The 18,955-nt window shown below is 42.2% G+C and overlaps 1 protein-coding gene across 1 annotated transcript; it reads right to left on the reverse strand.

Annotated features, from left to right (window-relative positions):
- Positions 1–291: 291 nt before the first annotated feature.
- On the reverse strand, positions 292–18,590 carry LOC148368488 (ras-related protein Rap-2a-like). Its single transcript, XM_088330509.1, has 2 exons — positions 18,013–18,590; positions 292–2,379 (listed from the first exon to the last, which is right to left on the reverse strand). The coding sequence occupies exons 1-2, from the start codon at positions 18,324–18,326 to the stop codon at positions 2,142–2,144; spliced, it is 552 nt and encodes a 183-aa protein (XP_088186635.1). The 5' UTR covers positions 18,327–18,590; the 3' UTR covers positions 292–2,141.
- Between the last annotated feature and the right edge of the window lie 365 nt (positions 18,591–18,955).

Raw genomic sequence — 18,955 nt, forward strand, 5'->3', positions numbered from 1 at the left:
TACCTTTTTAGCTATTTAGCAAGCCATCTAGCTAGCTTGTTACATTTTATGCATACTATCTAGCTAACGGTTGACCATTTTTCTAGTTATCAAGCTAAATATTAGCCTCCTTTCTAAAAAGCTATCGAGCCTTGTTTTTAGCCTTCTATTCAAATATTTAATTGGCGTTTAACTCTTTTTGCTAACTATCTAGCTCCCTTTTTAGCTATTTAACAAGCCATTTAGCGAGCTTGTTACATTTTTTTGGGATGATATCTGGCTAACATTTGACCATTTTGCTATTGCCTTTCTTTCTAGCTAGCTATCAAGCTAGCTTCTAGCGATTTAGCTAGCTAACTAGCTAAGCTGCTATTTGCGAATTTCATATGAAACTGAATGCCTTTCGAGTATTTAGTTTGCGTTTTACTCTTTGAGCTAGCTATCTAGCTCCTTTTTAGTTTGTTTACTTGTTCGCCTTTCTAGCTAACTATCAAGCTATCTTTTTAGCTATTTAACAAGCCATCTAGCTAGCTTGTTACATTTTTTTGCATGCTATCTAGCTAACATTCGACCATTTTGCTAGTTATCAAGCTAAATTTTGCCTTTCTTTCTAGCTAGCTATCAAGCTAGCTTCAAGCGATTTAGCAAGCCAACTAGCTAAGATGCTATTTGCAAAATTGATATGAAACTGGATGCTTTTTGCGCTAAATGGAAAGAAAAATGATCTCTGGGCTTGAAAAAGGTTGGAGACCCCTGCTCTTTGGGTGAGATGGTGTTCCAGTTCAGCGTGAAAATACCACTTGGTGCAAACTTCGTCCACTTTTGGGAAATTCCCTAGAACACAGGTGTCGAGCATGCGGCCTATGGGCCGGATTAAGGCCCGCCAACAGAATGAATCCGGCCCGCGAGACAATGCGAAGAAGTGCAAGACAAAAATGAACTGCAGTTTGAAATATGTCCACTTGATGTCACCAAAGCAAGGTGCCACTCGCAAGGCAACTGAAGATTTCGAGCTCTCTCTCTTGCTTCCTTTTAATTTTATTTTTCTCTTTTCTCTCTCTCTCGCTCTCGCTCTCTCTCTCTGCCTCTTTTTTGTCTCTCTTCTTTCTCGCTTCTTATTTATCTGTGTTCTTTTTTCTCTCTCTCTTCTTTTTTCTCTCTCTCCTTTTATTTTTTCTCTCTTTATCCTCTCTGTTTGTGTTTTATCTCTTACTCTTCTCTCTCTCTCTCTATCTCTTTCTCTCTCTGTATCCCCATGTTTTTACATCTACTTTTTCTTTTTCTCTCTGTCTATTTCTCTGTCACTCACCATTTTTCTCTTTAATTTTCTTTTATCTCTTTTCTTTTCGCTCTCTTTTTTCTCTCTTCTTTTTTCTTTGTCTCTGTCTCTGTCACTCTCCATTTTTCTCTATACTCTTCTTTTCTCTCTCTTTTTCTATTCTTTTTTCTTCGTCCCTCTCTTCTTATTCTCTCTCACCCTTTTCTCTCTCTTCTTTTTTCCTCTCTCTTCTTTTTTCCTCTCTCTTCTTTTCTCTCTCTTTTACTTTTCTCACTCTTCTTTTTGTCTCTCTCTTCTTTCTCTCTTTCTCATGAATCGACTAAACCGGCCCCCGAGAGATTCTTTTTTTTTGTGAGTTCGACACCCCTGCCCTAGAGGATCTCCTCAACATGTGCAGATTCTCACTCTGAATACATTCCTTCATTTACTTTTAGACATTCACTAAGGCGGGCCGACCGCTGCGCTGACCTCTAGTGGCACCTTCACAGTGCTGCTGCTCGACATCTGTGTCGAAATCTGCGCCTTTAAGACACAAAACGGGGCCGATTTGTCTTTTTCTTGGCTTCCCGAACGGACCTCGGGTTGCAATCCTGCTAGCTGATGGCTCTTAAGGTGGTTTTGGCACAGCGCCACCTTTGGGAAAGACCCTAAAATGGGCTGTTTACCAGGAGAGGATTGATAGATGCAGGAGCTCAGAGGAAAATCCACCCTGTGGCCAAGAGATCTGATTTCATCTCGTTTGGATGTTTTCCTACGTTTCCCAGAATGCCTCTTGGCCAAAACACAAGCTCCATTTTGTCTCTCCGAACTTCGATCTATCGCTCCCTCGTCGGTCCGCCCGCCCGGTTCCTGACCGGTTCCCGACCGGTTCCCGACCGGGCCGCTACTGGATGCTGCAGGGGGGACAGCACGCCTCCCTGCGGTCGGGCAGAGGGCAAAAATCCATCTGTCGGACGATCTCCGTGAAAAGTTGGTCCACCGTGGTCTTGCTCTTGGCCGAGGTCTCCATGAAGGGGCAGCCCCAGTCTTCGGCCAGGGCTTGTCCCTCTCCCAGCGACACCTCCCTCTCATCCTCTAGGTCCACCTTGTTTCCCACCAGCACCACCGGCACCTGCTGGTACCTGCAAAGAAAATCAGAAATTGGATTTTCTGTTTAGAACATTCCCGATGTTAGCTTCTGCCTTTCTTCCTCTGCCCACGTTTTTTCCGCAAGCTGCTGTGCCGGCTCCTCCCATGGGCGTGCCAATGAAAGCCCCCTCGCCTTGATGTCTGGAGGAACTCAAAACAGGAGAGCGTTTCTACGTCATCAGAGCCTTGTCAGAGTCCTGTTATCAAAATCCCCAGCCAAAACATTCCGAATTTGGATCAGCCTACCCAGTGAAAATCTTCATTGCACTCGATAAATGTAACTTGTATTTAATCGTATAAAATCCTTTATAGTAAAATGTATAAAATCCTTCACCGATATCCCAGAGGAAAACGACATGGCCGACATGAGGGTTTGACAAACTCACGTTAGCTAAGGGGACACGTACTAGAAGTGCTGAGAAGAGAGACAGGAACACTGTCTCACTGGAGGTGTTGGCACGCTCACACCTGGTAAAATTCAAAATACTGTCTACTAAAAATTGTATATACATATTCTTGCTAAGAGTTTTGTTCAACCGCTTTAAATAATAAAGAGGTGTAGACTGAGAAATATGACATACTCTATGATTGGATCCCTGTCCCTTTTTAAGCCCAGTCCTGTCACTCTCTGGTTGTCAGTCTGTCAGCGAACCACTGTTGTTACAAGGCAAGCATTTTGACCCTGACTCCCGGCGGTCACGTTTCTGCACCAGTTTTTCCACCCGTCCGTTCCTGATCTCCCCGTTTGTCTCCGACTCCGACCTGTTTTTGATCCCGACCACGTTTGCTTTCCCGTCCTGGCTTACGATCCATTTTTGATCCCGATGACGTTTTCTCTCCCGTCCCGGCTTTCGACCCGTTTTTGATCCCGACCACGTTTGCTCTCCCGTCCCAGTATACGACCCGTTTTTGATCACGACCACATTTGCTCTTCCGTCCCGGCTTACGACACGTTTTTGATCCCGACCACGTTTGCTCTCTTGTCCCAGCCTACGACCAGTTTTTGATCCCAGCCACGTTTTTGCTCTCCCATCCTGGCTTACGACCCGTTTTGATCCCGACCACGTTTGCTCTCCTCTCCCTGCTGACGACCTATTTAGATCCCGACCACATTTGCTCTCCCATCCCAGCTTAAGACCCGTTTTTGACCCGACCACGTTTGCTCTCCTGTCCCAGCTTATGACCCGTTTTTGAACCCGACCACGTTTACTCTCCCTTCCCGGCTCCGACCTGTTTTTGATCCCGACCACATTTGCTCTCCCGTCCTGGCTTAAGACTCGTTTTTGACCCGACCACGTTTGCTCTCCTGTCCCAGCTTATGACCCGTTTTTGATCCCGACCACGTTTACTCTCCCGTCCTGGCTTCCGTTTTCTCTCTTATTCTTCTCACTCGCTGCCTGTCTGTTTCTCTCTATTTCTCTCTCTCTCTCTCTCTCTCTCTCTCTCTCTCTCTCTCTCTCTCTCTCTCTCTCTCTCTCTCTCTCTCTCTCTCTCTCTCTCTCTCTCTCTCTCTCTCTCTCACTCTCACTCTCTCTCTCTCTATCTATCTATCTATCCCCCCCCCGCTAGCTATCTCTCTGGCTATTTAGATGATGTTTTAGTCTTTTAGCTAGCTATCTGGACACCTTTGTATCCTTCTAGCTTTTTAGCTATTTAGCAAGCTATTTATCTAGCTTTTTACACGTTTTGAATGCTATCTAGCTAACATTTGACCTTTTTTGCTAGTTATTAAGCTCAATTTTGGCCTAATTCCTAGCTAGCTATCTAGCTTTGTTATTAGCTATCTCTCTGGCTATTTAGATGATGTTTTAGTCTTTTAGCTAGCTATTGGGACACCTTTTTATCCTTCTAGCTTTTTGGCTATTTAGCAAGCTATTTATTTAGTTTTTTTACATGTTTTGAATGCTATCTAGCTAGCATTTTACTCATTTTGCTAATTATCAAGCTACATTTTGGCCTCTGTTCTAGCTAGCTTTGTTTTGAGCTTTCTATCAGGCGGTTTAAATGACTTATCACACTTTAAGCTAGCTATCTAGCTCCCTTTTAGTTTTTGACCCATGTACCTTTTTAGCTACCTATCAAATTACCTTTCTAGCAACTGGGCAAGCCATCTAGCTAAGTCGCTAATTCAGGAATATCAAACCAAGTGCCCTTTGCGCTAATTACTAACAAAAAGTAGCTTAATTCTCCACTAAGATTATGCGATCACTTTAAAAACAATCTATATTGGTGGGACCAAAGAGGATTTCTTCTTCTGAGGGGGGACGGGACAGAAAATCATTGAGAAGCCCTAATAGAAGGCGCACCTATTTTCCACTGCTGTTGTTTATGCTCTTTTTTAATATGTCTATAAAACTGAAAACATTCTGCAACTGAAGTGGATTTAAAACTTTAGTCGGGGATAATTACCGCTGTGCCGGGAATATACACAAAGGGAAGCAGTGTTTAGAACTAGCGAGAAAGCGGGGACGTTTCTCTCCTATCCTGGGGCCACACGGAGCCTTATTAAAGCTACCTAAAATGCTGTGTAGCATTTTTTTTTTTACAAGCCCGGCAGCAGAAAGCGAAGCAGCATGAAGGCTTTTAATGCGGCAGTCTACATCTGTTTCTAATTAGAAGCAAACGTATGTTTTCGTTTTGAATGGTTCACTCTGGAAGACAAGTGACAGGACGGTGCCCATATAAGGCATTGCATCCTGAGAAGTGACAGTATATGTGATTCTCAAAGGTAGAACAGTTACCATATGAAGTAGAATGTCATTGTAAATATGCCATTGCAATTTCATCCATTGTGTTTTCCAGTATATAAAATCAACTTAGCTAGATGGTTTGCTGATAGTGAGCTTGTCATAAACCGGAACAGGATCAGGACCCAAATGCGTGACGTTTCTCACACAAGCTTTCATTTTACAGGAAATGGGGAGTCATGCACGTTAGGCAGCAGTCATGAGTGGAATGACAGGAAGCCAGAGACAGACGAGATCAACACCAATTGCCTGAGCAGATATCGGACAGATGGGGTCGATACCGGACAGGACGGGACAGAAAAGGTTGATATTGAAACAGGATATCGAAATTAAACAGGACAAACTAGACGGGAATGAAAACTGGAGAGAATAATAAACAGGACAAAAATAGACGGGAAGGAAACTGCAAACCGATACTAAACAGTACAAAAATAAACGGGAATAATACCGGAAAGGGAATACCAACAGGAAAGAGGACCGAGTAAAAACCTACGTCTTGCGGGGCAGAGGTTCGTTGATGGACTGACAAAAGATGAGTGATAGCACTGAGCTTAAACAGACGGGAAGCCAATCTGTCAATGAGCCGCAGCTGGCGCCACATGGGCGGGGCCTATTGGGCGCCATGGCAAACATGAGACATTTGAAAGTAAGGGAAATTGTTACTTTCCCTGGTTACTAGTTGCTTTTGGTACAGAGTAATTCAGTTACTCACTCAAGAAGTAGTGAGTGACTATAAATTATTACTTTTTTAAAATCAAGTGCCCAACACTGGACATCAGACGGATGGGGATGATACCGGACAGGACAGGACGGACAGGATTGATATTTAAACAGGAAATCGAGATTAAACAGGACCAACTAGACGGGAAACTGGAGAGAATAATAAACAGGACAACAATAGACGGGAACGAAACTGCAAACCGATATTAAACAGGACAAAAATAAACGGGAGCAATACCGGACAGGAAATACCAACAGGAAATAGGACGGCGTCAAAACCCACGCCTTGCGGGGCAGAGGTTCGTTGACGGACTGACAAAGGAAGAGTGTGAGCAATGAGCTTAAATAGATGGATAGCCAACCTGTCAACGAGCCGCAGCTGACGCCACACATGCGGGGCCAATTGGGCGCCATGGCAACCGTGACACGTTTGAAAGTAAGGGAAATCGTTACTTTCCCTGGTTACTAGTTGCTTTTGGTACAGAGTAATTCAGTTACTCACTCAAGAAGTAGTGAGTGACTATAAATTATTACTTTTTTAAAATCAAGTGCCCAACACTGGACATCGGACGGATGGGGATGATACCGGACAGGACAGGACGGACAGGATTGATATTTAAAGAGGAAATCGAGATTAAACAGGACCAACTAGACGGGAAACTGGAGAGAATAATAAACAGGACAACAATAGACGGGAACGAAACTGCAAACCGATAATAAACAGGACAAAAATAAACGGGAGCAATACCGGACAGGAAATACCAACAGGAAACAGGACTGAGTCAAAACCCACGTCTTGCGGGGCAGAGGTTCGTTGACGGACTGACGAAGGAAGAGTGTGAGCAATGAGCTTAAATAAATGGATAGCCAACCTGTCAACGAGCCGCAGCTGACGCCACACATGCGGGGCCAATTGGGCGCCATGGCAACCGTGACACGTTTGAAAGTAAGGGAAATCGTTGCTTTCCCTGGTTACTAGTTGCTTTTGGTAAAGAGTAATTCAGTTACTCACTCAAAAAGTAGTATGTAACTATAAAGATTACTTTTTTAAAATAAAGGGCCCAACACGGACGGATGGGACAGACAGGGTTGATATTGAAACATGATATCGAAATTAAACAGGACAAACTAGACGGGAACGAAAACTGGAGAGAATAATAAACAGGACAACAATAGGCGGTAACGACACTGCGGCAGTAGCTCAGGAGGTAGAGCGCTCGTTTTGGGATCAAGGGATCCCAGTTCGAATCCCGGCTCGTCCGTGTTACATGTTGAAGTGTCCTTGGGTAAGACACTGAACCCCTAATACCCCCAATAAGCAGGTTAGCGTCTTACATGGCTGCAATACAAGGCCGCTATTGGGAAATGTGAAGCACACTGTAAAGCGCTTTGGGAAGTCATTGACTTGAAAAGCGCTATAGAAATGCAGATCATTTCATTTCATTTCATTTCAAACCGATATTAAACAGGACAAAATAAACGGGAACAATACCGGACAGGAAATACCAACAGGAAATAGGACGGAGTCGAACCCCACGTCTTGCGGGGCAGAGGTTCATTGACGGACTGACAAAGGAAGAGTGAGAGCTCCGAGCTTAAATAGACGGGAGAGCCAATCCGTCAACAAGCCCCAGCTGGCGCCACAAGGGCGGGGCCAATTGGACGCCATGGCAACCGTGACAAGCTAGAAATGGAAACAAGCATGAAACTAAAAGGGAGCTAGATAGCTAGCTAAAAGTGTAGCTCACTCATTACTTTGGCGCCTTTGAGACCCCCCATGAGACGCATTATTTGGGGTTCCCGCCCTGTTTTCTCTCCCGCTATTAGACACAGCATCAGCGCACCGTGACGATGTGTCTTTGATGCCGAGCACCCGAGCAAAAAGATGAGAAGAACTGATTGTGTGAAGAAATCCGGAGTTGGGCGTCAGCAGGTAGCGCATGCTAGCTTGGAGTCAAGCTAGCAGACACATTCTTTCCCACATAAGAGCCGGCATTCCGTTCCACACGACTCCCTAATGGACGCCTGATGTCTTTTTGGCTAGGAACCCAACTCAATTCCGTAGTAAATCATAATTGCTCTCACAAGTAACATCATACTATCACACAGGCTATACTCTCATAAAGACACAGTCAAAGTCCTGCACACACTACTATCCTCTCTCACACAAACTACTATGCATATATCCATCCACACACTACTATGGTTTCACACACATACTACTATAGACTCTCGCACAAACTACTATACTCTCTCACAGCAACTACTATACATATATCCACACACTACTATACACTCATAGACACACTAATATGCTTTCACACACATACCACTATACTTTCACACACATACTACTATACACTCATACACACACTAGAATGCGTTCACACACACAATACTATAGAGTAGACTCTCGCACAAACTACTATACTCTCTCACAGCAACTACTATACATATATCCACACACTACTATGGTTTCACACATATACTACTATACACTCATAGACAGATTAATATGCATTCCCACGCATACCACTATACTTTCACACACATACTACTAAACACTCATATAAACACTAATATGCATTCCCACACATACTACTATACTTTCACACACATACTACTATACACTCATACACACACTAATATGTGTTCACAAACACACTACTAAAGACTCTCGCACAAACTACTATACTTTCTCACACAAACTACTATACATATATCCACACACTACTATGGTTTCACACACATACTACAATACACTCATAGACACACTAATATCCATTCCCACACATACCACTATACTTTCACACACATACTGTTATACACTCAAACACACACTAATATGCGTTCACACTCACACTATAGACTCTCGCACAAACTACTATACTCTCTCACACAAACTACCATACATATATCCACACACTACTATGGTTTCACACACATACTACTATACACTCATATACACACTAATATGCGTTCACACATACACTACTATAGACTCTCGCACAAACTACTATACCCTCTCACACAAACTACTATGCATATATCCACACACTACTATGGTTTCACACACATACTACTATAAACTCATAGACACACACTATTATGCGTTCACACACACAATACTATAGACTCTCGCACAAACTACTATAGTCTCTCTCACACAAACTACTATACATATATCCACACACTACTATGGTTTCACACACATACTACTATACACTCATAAACACATTAATATGCATTCCCAGACACACTACTATAGACTCTCGCTAAAACTACTATACTCTCTCACACAAACTACTATACATATATCCACACACTACTATACTTTCACACACATACTACTAAACACTCATAGACACACTAATATGCTTTCACACACATACTACTTTACTTTCACACACATACTACTATACACTCATACACACACTAATATGCATTCACACACACACTACCATAGACTCTCGCACAAACTACTATACTCTCTCACACAAACGGCTATACATATATCCACACACTACTATGCTTTCACACACATACTACTAAACACTCATAGACACACTAATATGCTTTCACACACATACTACTTTACTTTCACACACATACTACTATACACTCATACACACACTAATATGCATTCACACACACAATACTATAGACCCTCGCGCAAACTACTATACTCTCTCACACAAACTACTATGCATAGAACCACACACTACTATGGTTTCGCACATTTAGTACTATACACTCATAGACACACTAATATGCATTCCACACATACCACTATTCACTCATACACATACTAATATGCGTTCACACACACACACACACTGTCATGAACCGGAACAGGATCAGGACCCAAATGCGTGACACTTCTCACACAAGCCTTTTATTTTACGGGAAATCGGGAGTCATGCACGTTAGGCAGAAGTCTGGCGTGAAATGATAGGAAGCCAGAGGCCGACGAGATCGATTCCAATTGCCCGAGTTGATATCGGACAGATGGGGTCGATACTGGACAGGACAGGACAGGAATGATATCAAAACAGGATATTGAAATGAAACAGGACAAACTAGACGGGAACGAAACTGGAAACCGATATTAGGCAGGACAAAAATAAACGGAAACAATACCGTATAGGAAATACCAACAGGAACGGTTACACGTCTTGAAAGTCAAAATACTGTCTACTAAAAATTGCATATACATATTCTTGCTAAGAGTTTCGTTCAACTGCTTTAAACAATAAAGAGATGTAGAATGAGAAATACGACATACTCTACGATTGGTTCCCTGTCCTTGTTTAAGCCCAGTCCTGTCATTCTCCGGTTGTCAGTCCGTCGACGAACCTTTGTTGTTACAAGGCCAGCATTTTGACCTTGACTCCCGACTGTCCTGTTTCCCACCGTTTTTCCACGAGCCGTTTTTTGATCCCGACCACGTTTGCTGTCCTGTCCCGGCTCACGTCCCGTTTTTGATCCCGACCACGTTTTTGCCCTCCCGTCCCGGCTCCAACCTGTTTTTGATCCCGACCACGTTTGCTCTCCCGTCCCGGCTTACGACTCGTTTTTGATCCCGACCACGTTTTTGCTCTTCCACCCCGGCTACTGACCCGCTTGGATCATGTGTGCAATCCTTTCCCTTCTTCCGGATAAAACTGTGAGAAACGTTACGCGAGTGGGTTCTGTCCCCGTTCTGGTCCTGACACATATTACAATGAGATGACTGCACAATAGACATAAAACCTAAGGCACATGATGGAAAAAAATACAAAGAATAAAGAAAGTAATAAAAATATTCTGGCCCAGGGGTGTCATACTCATTTTAATCAGTCCAGGGTCTCCGCTGTCTACTCAATATTCAGTCCTCATGTCGTTCGATGGGAAATTGTGATTTCCCGCTTCCCTAGATGTGTATCCGGCACAGCTTGGGTCGAAAGCCTCGTCATTCACATGATCCAAACCAAAAGAACTTTTCATGTGATGAAATCCGGCCCAGATAGCGCCCAACTATGCTCCCTATTCAGTAGAGATCTAAGTAGTGATCAGGATCCTGTCCCGAGTTAGTCATATGTGCCTCCAGGTTCCTGTCAGAACCCAGAACAGATACAGGACCCAATCGCGTGACGTTCTCACACAAGCCTTTTATTTTCCGGGAAACGGGGAGTCATGCACGTTAGGAAGCCGGTCTGGCGTGGAAGGACAGGAAGCCAGAGACTGACGAGATCGACACCAATTACCCGAGCAGATATCGGACGGACGGGGTCGATACCGGACAGGAAGGGACAGACAGGAAAGATAACGAATCAGGATATCGAAAATAACAAAAGAAACTAGACGGGTACGAAAACTGGAGAGATTAATAAACAGGACAAAAATAGACGGGAACGAAACTGCAAACTGATATTAAACAGGACAAAAATAAACGGGAACAATACCGGACATGGAATACCAACAGGAAACAGGACCCACACATACCACTATACACTCATAAACACACTTATATGCGTTCACACATACACTGTCAAGAACCGGAACAGGAGGAGAACCCAAATGCGTGACATTACTCACACAAGCCTTTTATTTTACGGGAAATGGGGAGTCATGCACGTTAGGCAGCGGTCTGGCGTGGAAAGACAGGAAGCCAGAGGCTGACGAGATCGATTCCAATTGCCCAAGTTGATATTGAACAGATGGGGTCGATACCGGACAGGAACGGACAGACAGGATAGATAACAAATCAGGATTTCGAAATCAAACAGGACAAAATAGATGGGAACAAAACTGGAAACCGATATTAAACAGGACAAACTAAACGGGAACAATACCGGACAGGAAAAACCAAAAGGAAACAGGACCGAGTCAGAACCCACGTCTTGCGGGCGCAGAAGTTCGTTGACGGACTGACAAACGGTGAGTGAGACTGGAAACTGATATTAAACAACGGGACAGACAGGATTGATATCAAAACAGGTTGTCAAAATCAAACAAGACAAACTAGACAGGAACGAAACTGGAAACCAATATTAAACAACAGGACAAAATAAACGGGAACAATACCGGACAGGAAAATCCAACAGTAAACAGGAACGAGTCAAAACCCACGTCTTGCGGGCGCAGAGGTTCGTTGACGGACTGACAAATGGCGAGTGAGACTGGAAACTGATATTAAACAACGGGACAGACAGGATTGATATCAAAACAGGTTGTCAAAATTAAACAAGACAAACTAGACAGGAACGAAACTGGAAACCAATATTAAACAACAGGACAAAATAAACGGGAACAATACCGGACAGAAAAAAACAAAAGGAAACAGGACCGAGTCAGAACCCACGTCTTGCGGGCGCAGAGGTTCGTTGACGGACTGACAAACGGTGAGTGAGACTGGAAACTGATATTGAACAACGGGAGAGACAGGATTGATATCAAAACAGGTTGTCAAAATTAAACAAGACAAACTAGACAGGAACGAAACTGGAAACTAATATTAAACAGGACAAACTAAACGGGAACAATACCGGACAGGAAAAACCAAAAGGAAACAGGACCGAGTCAGAACCCACGTCTTGCGGGCGCAGAGGTTCGTTGACGGACTGACAAACGGTGAGTGAGACTGGAAACTGATATTAAACAACGGGACAGACAGGATTGATATCAAAACAGGTTGTCAAAATTAAACAAGACAAACTAGACAGGAACGAAACTGGAAACCGATATTAAACAGGACAAACTAAACGGGAACAATACCGGACAGGAAAAACCAAAAGGAAACAGGACCGAGTCAGAACCCACGTCTTGCGGGCGCAGAGGTTCGTTGACGGACTGACAAACGATGAGTGAGACTGGAAACTGATATTGAACAACGGGACAGACAGGATTGATATCAAAACAGGTTGTCAAAATTAAACAAGACAAACTAGACAGGAACGAAACTGGAAACCAATATTAAACAACAGGACAAAATAAACGGGAACAATACCGGACAGGAAAATCCCACAGGAAACAGGACCGAGTCAGAACCCACGTCTTACGGGGCGCAGGTTCATTGATGGACTGACAAAGGAAGAGTAAGAGCACTGAGCTAAAATTGACGGAAAGCCAATCTGTCAACGGGCCGCAGCTGGCGCCACAAGGGCGGGGCCAATTGGGCACCATGGCAAACGTGACACACACGGGCACGGCCAATTGGGCGCCATGGCAACCATGACAGTGGAGCATCAAAAAGGCAAGATGAGTTTAGAAAACAGATAAACTCGACTCTTCAATTTAATGGGTTCATTATTGGGTAAAATAATTTAAAATTTATAATTTGCACAGTTCGAGGTTTCCTTAAAAAGTTTCGAATTCAATATTTTCTCTGTCAAGTGTGAGCTAATAATGGCTAACTGAGTTCAAAGAGCCTTTATATATTATTTTTTTCATCGTGCCTGTATGCTTTTATCCTACTTTTATCATCGGTATTCCGGCCACATGGAGCATTACGCTGTAGGGAAGGGTGGGGGGAGGAGAGTTATTTCATGAAAATGGTGAAAGTAAGAAACAGACTGATTCAAATACAGTCCGAATGCCAGCACAAACCCCCAAAAAGATGAGAAAGGAAGAGTTTATTCGAGTGCATCTAAGAATTTCACATACTTGCACGTGCAACAAAAGGAGCCGCAATGATGATTTCAGCCATTAGATGGCGTCAGCAAGTAAGAATAAATTGAAGTTACAGTTACAAATTTCAAGAACAGATCAATAAATAAATCAATTTTCGCCCCTTGATCTAAATCAGGGGTGTCAAACTCATTTGAACTCGGGGGCCACACGATAGAACAAACATTCTCTCGGGGGCCGGACTAATGAGGATGGAAGAATGAAATGGAGAGATGGATGGAAAGAAAGAAAAAAAGAATAAAGGAAGAATGAAAATGAAAGATGGGGGGAAAGAAAGAATGAAATAACAAAATAAAGAAAATAGGAAGAATGAAAAGGAAAGATGGAGAAATAGAAAAAAACAAAGAAAGAAAGAAAAAAGAAAAAAGGAATGAAAAGGAACGATGGAGAGAAAGAAAGAAACAAAGAAAGAAAGACTAGTAGATTGAGGAGAAAGAAAAAAAAGAGAGAAAAAATAAGAGAAAGAGGGAGAGAAAAAGAGAAAGGGTGGTTCAAAGAAAGAGAGAAAGAAAGAGAGATAAAAGAGAGCAAGAGAGAGAGAGAATGTGAGAAACAAAAGAGATAAAAAGAGTGAGGGAGGGGGAAAAATAAGGGAGAGAAAAATAAATCCAAACAGACATAGAGAGAGAGAAAGAGAGAAGGAGAGAAAGAGAGAAGGGGAGAAAGAGGAGGGGGACACAAGAAAGAGAGAGAAAATACAAAGAAAAGGAAAAAAGGAAGAGAGAGCAAAAGAAGGTAAAAAGACACAGATGGAGAGAGAGACAAACAGGAACAAAGAAAGAAAAAGAGAGACGGAGCGAGTGAAAGAGAGAGGGATAGAAAGTGAGAGAAAAATGGAGGAAGAGAGAGAGAGAGAGAGAGAGAAAGAAAGAAAGAAAGAAATACAAGTACAGTACTTGTGAGGGGCGCCTGGCTTTGGCAAAATCACGTGGCCATATTTCTAACTGCAGCTTGTTTTTCTCTTGCGCTTCCTTCAGCGTTGTCTCGCGGGCCGGATTCAATCCCTTAGCGGGCCTGATCCGGCCCGCGGGCCGCCTGTTTGACACCTGTGATCTAAACAATCGTAAACCATTCTCACCTCTTGATCTAAACAATTGTTAATCATTCTCACCTCTTGCGCTAAACAGTTGTAAACTATTCTCACCCTTGATCTAAACAATTGTGAACCATTATCACCTCTTGATCTCAACATTTGTAAGCCATTATCACCTCTTGGTCTAAACAATCATAAACCATTTTTACCCCTTGATCGAAACAATTGTAAGCCATTCTCACCTCTTGCTCAATACAATTGTAAACCATTCTCACCTTTGATTTAAACAATCGTAAATTATTCTCACACCCTGATTCATATAATTGTAAACCATTCTCACCTCTTGATGTAAAAACAAATGTAAACCATTCTCACTTTTTGATTTTAACAATCATAAATTATTCTCACCCTTGATCTAAACAATCAGAAACCATTATCAACTCTTGATCTAACTATTTGTAAACCATTATCACCTCTTGGTCTAAACAATCATAAACCACTTTCACCCCTTGATCGAAACAATTGTAAGCCATTCTCACCTCTTGCTCTATACAATTGTAAACCATTCTCACCTTTGATTTAAACAATCGTAAATTATTCTCACACCCTGATTTATATAATTGTAAACCATTCTCACCTCTTGATGTAAAAACAAATGTAAACCATTCTCACTTTTTTATTTTAACAATCATAAATTATTCTCACCCCTCGCTCTAGACAAACGTGAACCATTCTCAACTCTTGATCTAAACATTTGTAAACCATTATCACCTCTTGGTCTAAACAATCATAAACCATTTTCACCCCTTGATCGAAACAATTGTAAACCATTCTCACCCTTGATTTAAACAATCGTAAATTATTCTCACACCCTGATTTATATAATTGTAAACCATTCTCACATCTTGATGTAAAAACATATGTAAACCATTCTCACTTTTTGATGTTAACAATCATAAATTATTCTCACCCCTCGCTCTAGACAAATGTGAACCATTCTCACCTCTTGATCTAAGCATTGGTAAACTATTCTGACCGAATGAATTGCAAACCATTCCCAACTCTTAATCTAAAAAAATCATAAACCATTCTCATCTCATGATCTAAACTATTGTAAACCATTCTCATCCCCTGATCCAAACAATAGTTCTCAACTCTTGATCAAAAGAATTGTAATCATGTAAACAATTGTAAACCATTCTCACCTCTTGATCCAATCCATTGTCTTTTCTCCCTCCACACAGTCGTGATCCATTCTCACCTCCTAATCTAAACTATTGTCACCTCTCGCTCTAAACAGACATTAATCGTTCTCACCTCTTGATCCAAACAATTGAAAACCATTCTCACGCCTCGATCTAAACAATTGTAAACTATTCTCACTTCTTGACCCAAACAAAATTATAACCCGCGTAAAGAATTGTAAACCATTGTCCTGTCTCGTTCCAAACAATTGTGAACCATTCTCACCTCTCGATCCAAACCATTGTCCTCTCTCTCGATCCAAACAATGGTTAACCATTCTTACGTCTTGATCCAAACCATTCTCACCTCTCAATCTAAACAGTCGTAAACTGTTCTCACCTTTGCGATCCAAACAATTGAAAACCGTTCTCACTTCTTTATCCAAACAAAATTGTAACCCGCGTAAAACAATTGTAAACCATTGTCTTCTCTCGATCCAAACAATGGAGAACCGTTCTCACCTCTTGATCCAAACACTTGCATACCTTTTTCACCTCTTGATCCAAACAGTTGTAAACCATTCTCACCTCATGATCTAAATAATTGTAAACCATTCGCACCTTTGATCTAAACAAGTATAAACCATTCACATCTTGATCCAAACCATTGTAAACCATTCTCACCTCTTGATCCAAACCGTTGTCACCTCTCGATCCAAACAATGGTGAACCATTCTCACCTCTTGATCTAAACTATTGTCACCTATCGATCCAAACAGTTGTGAACCGTTCTCACCTTTTGATTTAAACTATTCTCACTTCTTGATCCAAACAATTGTAAACCATTCTCACTTCTTGACCCAAACAAAATTGTAACTCGGGTAAACAATTGTAAACTATTGTAATCCATTGTCCTCTCTCGATTCAAACAATGGTGAACCGTTCTCACCTCTTGATCCAAACCATTATTACCTCTCGATCTAAACAGTCGTGAACCGTTCTCACCTCTTGATCCAAACAATTGAAAACCATTCTCGCTTCTTGATCCAAACAAAATCGTAACCCGCGTAAACAATTGTAAACCATTGTCCTCACTCGATCCAAACAATGGAGAACCATTCTTAGATCTTGAGCCAAACCATTCTCACCTCTCGATCTAAACAGTCGTAAACTGTTCTCACATTTGCGATCCAAAGAATTGAAAACCATTCTCACTTCTTGATCCAAATATAATTGTAACCCGCGTAAACAATTGTAAACCATTGTCCTTCGTTCACATCTTGATCCAAACAATCGTAAACCATTCTCACCTCCTGATCCAAACTGTTGTCACCTCTCGATCCAAACAATGGCGAACTATTCTCACCTCTCGATCCAAACAGTTGTGAACCGTTCTCACCTTTTGATCCAAACCATTCTCACCTCTTGATCCAAACAATTGTAAACCATTCTCACTTCTTGACCCAAACAAAATTGTAACTCGGGTAAACAATTGTAAACTATTGTAATCCATTGTTCTCTCTCGATTCAAACAATGGTGGACCGTTCTCACCTCTTGATCTAAACCATTATCACCTCTCGATCCAAACAGTCATGAACCGTTCTCACCTATTGATCCAAACAGTTGAAAACCATTCTCACTTCTTGATCCAAACAAAATTCTAACCTGCGTAAACAATTGTAAACCATTGTAAACCATTGTCCTCTCTCGATCCAAACAATGGTGAACCATTCTTAGATCTTGATCCAAACCATTCTCACCTCTTGATCCAAACAAAATTGTAACCCGCGTAAACAGTTGTAAACCATTGTCCTCCGTTCACATCTTGATCCAAACAGTCGTAAACCATTCTCACCTCCTGATCCAAACTGTTGTCACCTCTCGATCCAAACAATGGTGAACTATTCTCACCTCTCGATCCAAACAGTTGTGAACCATTCTCACCTTTTGATCCAAACCATTCTCACCCCTTGATCCAAACAATTGTAAACCATTCCCACTTCTTGACCCATACAAAATTGTAACTCGGGTAAACAATTGTAAACCATTGTAAACCATTGTCCTCTCTCGATCCAAACAATGGTGAACCGTTCTCATCTCTTGATCTAAACCATTATCACCTCTCGATCTAAACAGTCATGAACCGTTCTCACCTCTTGATCCAAACAAAATTGTTACTCAGGTAAACAATTGTAAACCATTGTCCTCTCTCGATCCAAACAACGGCGAACCATTCTCACCTCTGGATCTCAACAACGGCGAACCGTTCTCACCTCTTGACTCTGATGATCTGATCCCGCATAGGTTTGATGTCCTGAAAGCTCTGCTGGTTGACCAGACTGTAGACCAGGATGAAGCCCTGTCCGTTCCTGATGTAAAGGTCCCTCATGGAGGCGAACTGTTCGGTCCCGGCCGTGTCCAGGATCTCCAGAACCGAGGGCGACGAGTCCACCTCGATCTCCTTCCGGTAGAAGTCTTCGATGGTGGGGTCGTACTTCTCGATGAAGGTCCCGGTGACGAACTGCACGGTCAGGGCCGACTTGCCCACCCCGCCGCTGCCGAGGACCACCACCTTATATTCTCGCATCGCCTTCTTCACCGCATGCGGCGCGTCCCGAGCGAAGAACCGAGCCAACCTGCCCGCTTTGTGCGCTCACGCCGCCGCCGCCGGGACGCGACGCGCCCATTCCCGATGCGATGCGGGCGGAGGGGACCGTGCATCCGGGAGAGTGAAGGGTGTGGAGTTCGTGAACGAAACGGCTCTACGGGAGGAATCTTTTGAGTGAACGAGAGTGGTCAAAAATATGACAATATCTGAAATAGTAAATATAGTACTACTAATAAAACACTACTACCGAGATACGACAAAACTAAATATCAAATTTAACTTCATTCTGAAGATAAATCCAATAGAAATACTACAAAATACTACTACAGTAACACTGTGATACAAGCATGTTACAACAGAATTACTACAAAAGTACAACTACATTATTATTAAAATATACTAAAGAAATACTACAAAGATAGTAGTATGGAAATACTTCAAAAATACTTCTTCAGAAACACTACAAAAAACACTACAGTGATAAAATAATACAAAAATACAGCCACATAAATATTATGACAGAAATACTACAAAATACTTTTATGATCATACAGAATTCTTTTTTTTTTTAATATGATTTTTTACCATTATTTTGCCTCCCTTTTCTT

This window comes from Urocampus carinirostris, chromosome 3 (genome assembly GCF_059441175.1).
Source record: "Urocampus carinirostris isolate Australia breed hairy pipefish chromosome 3, RoL_Ucar_1.0, whole genome shotgun sequence".
In the NCBI taxonomy this organism is placed as follows: Eukaryota; Metazoa; Chordata; class Actinopteri; order Syngnathiformes; family Syngnathidae; genus Urocampus; species Urocampus carinirostris.

Excerpts from the sequence above, each read along its gene's own strand:
- LOC148368488 (XM_088330509.1), bottom strand. The coding sequence starts at position 18,326 with ATGCGAGAATATAAGGTGGTGGTCCTCGGCAGCGGCGGGGTGGGCAAG. Across the intron at positions 2,380-18,012 it reads CAGATCATCAGAGTCAAGAG|GTACCAGCAGGTGCCGGTGG; the intron begins GTGAGAACGGTT and ends TTTTCTTTGCAG.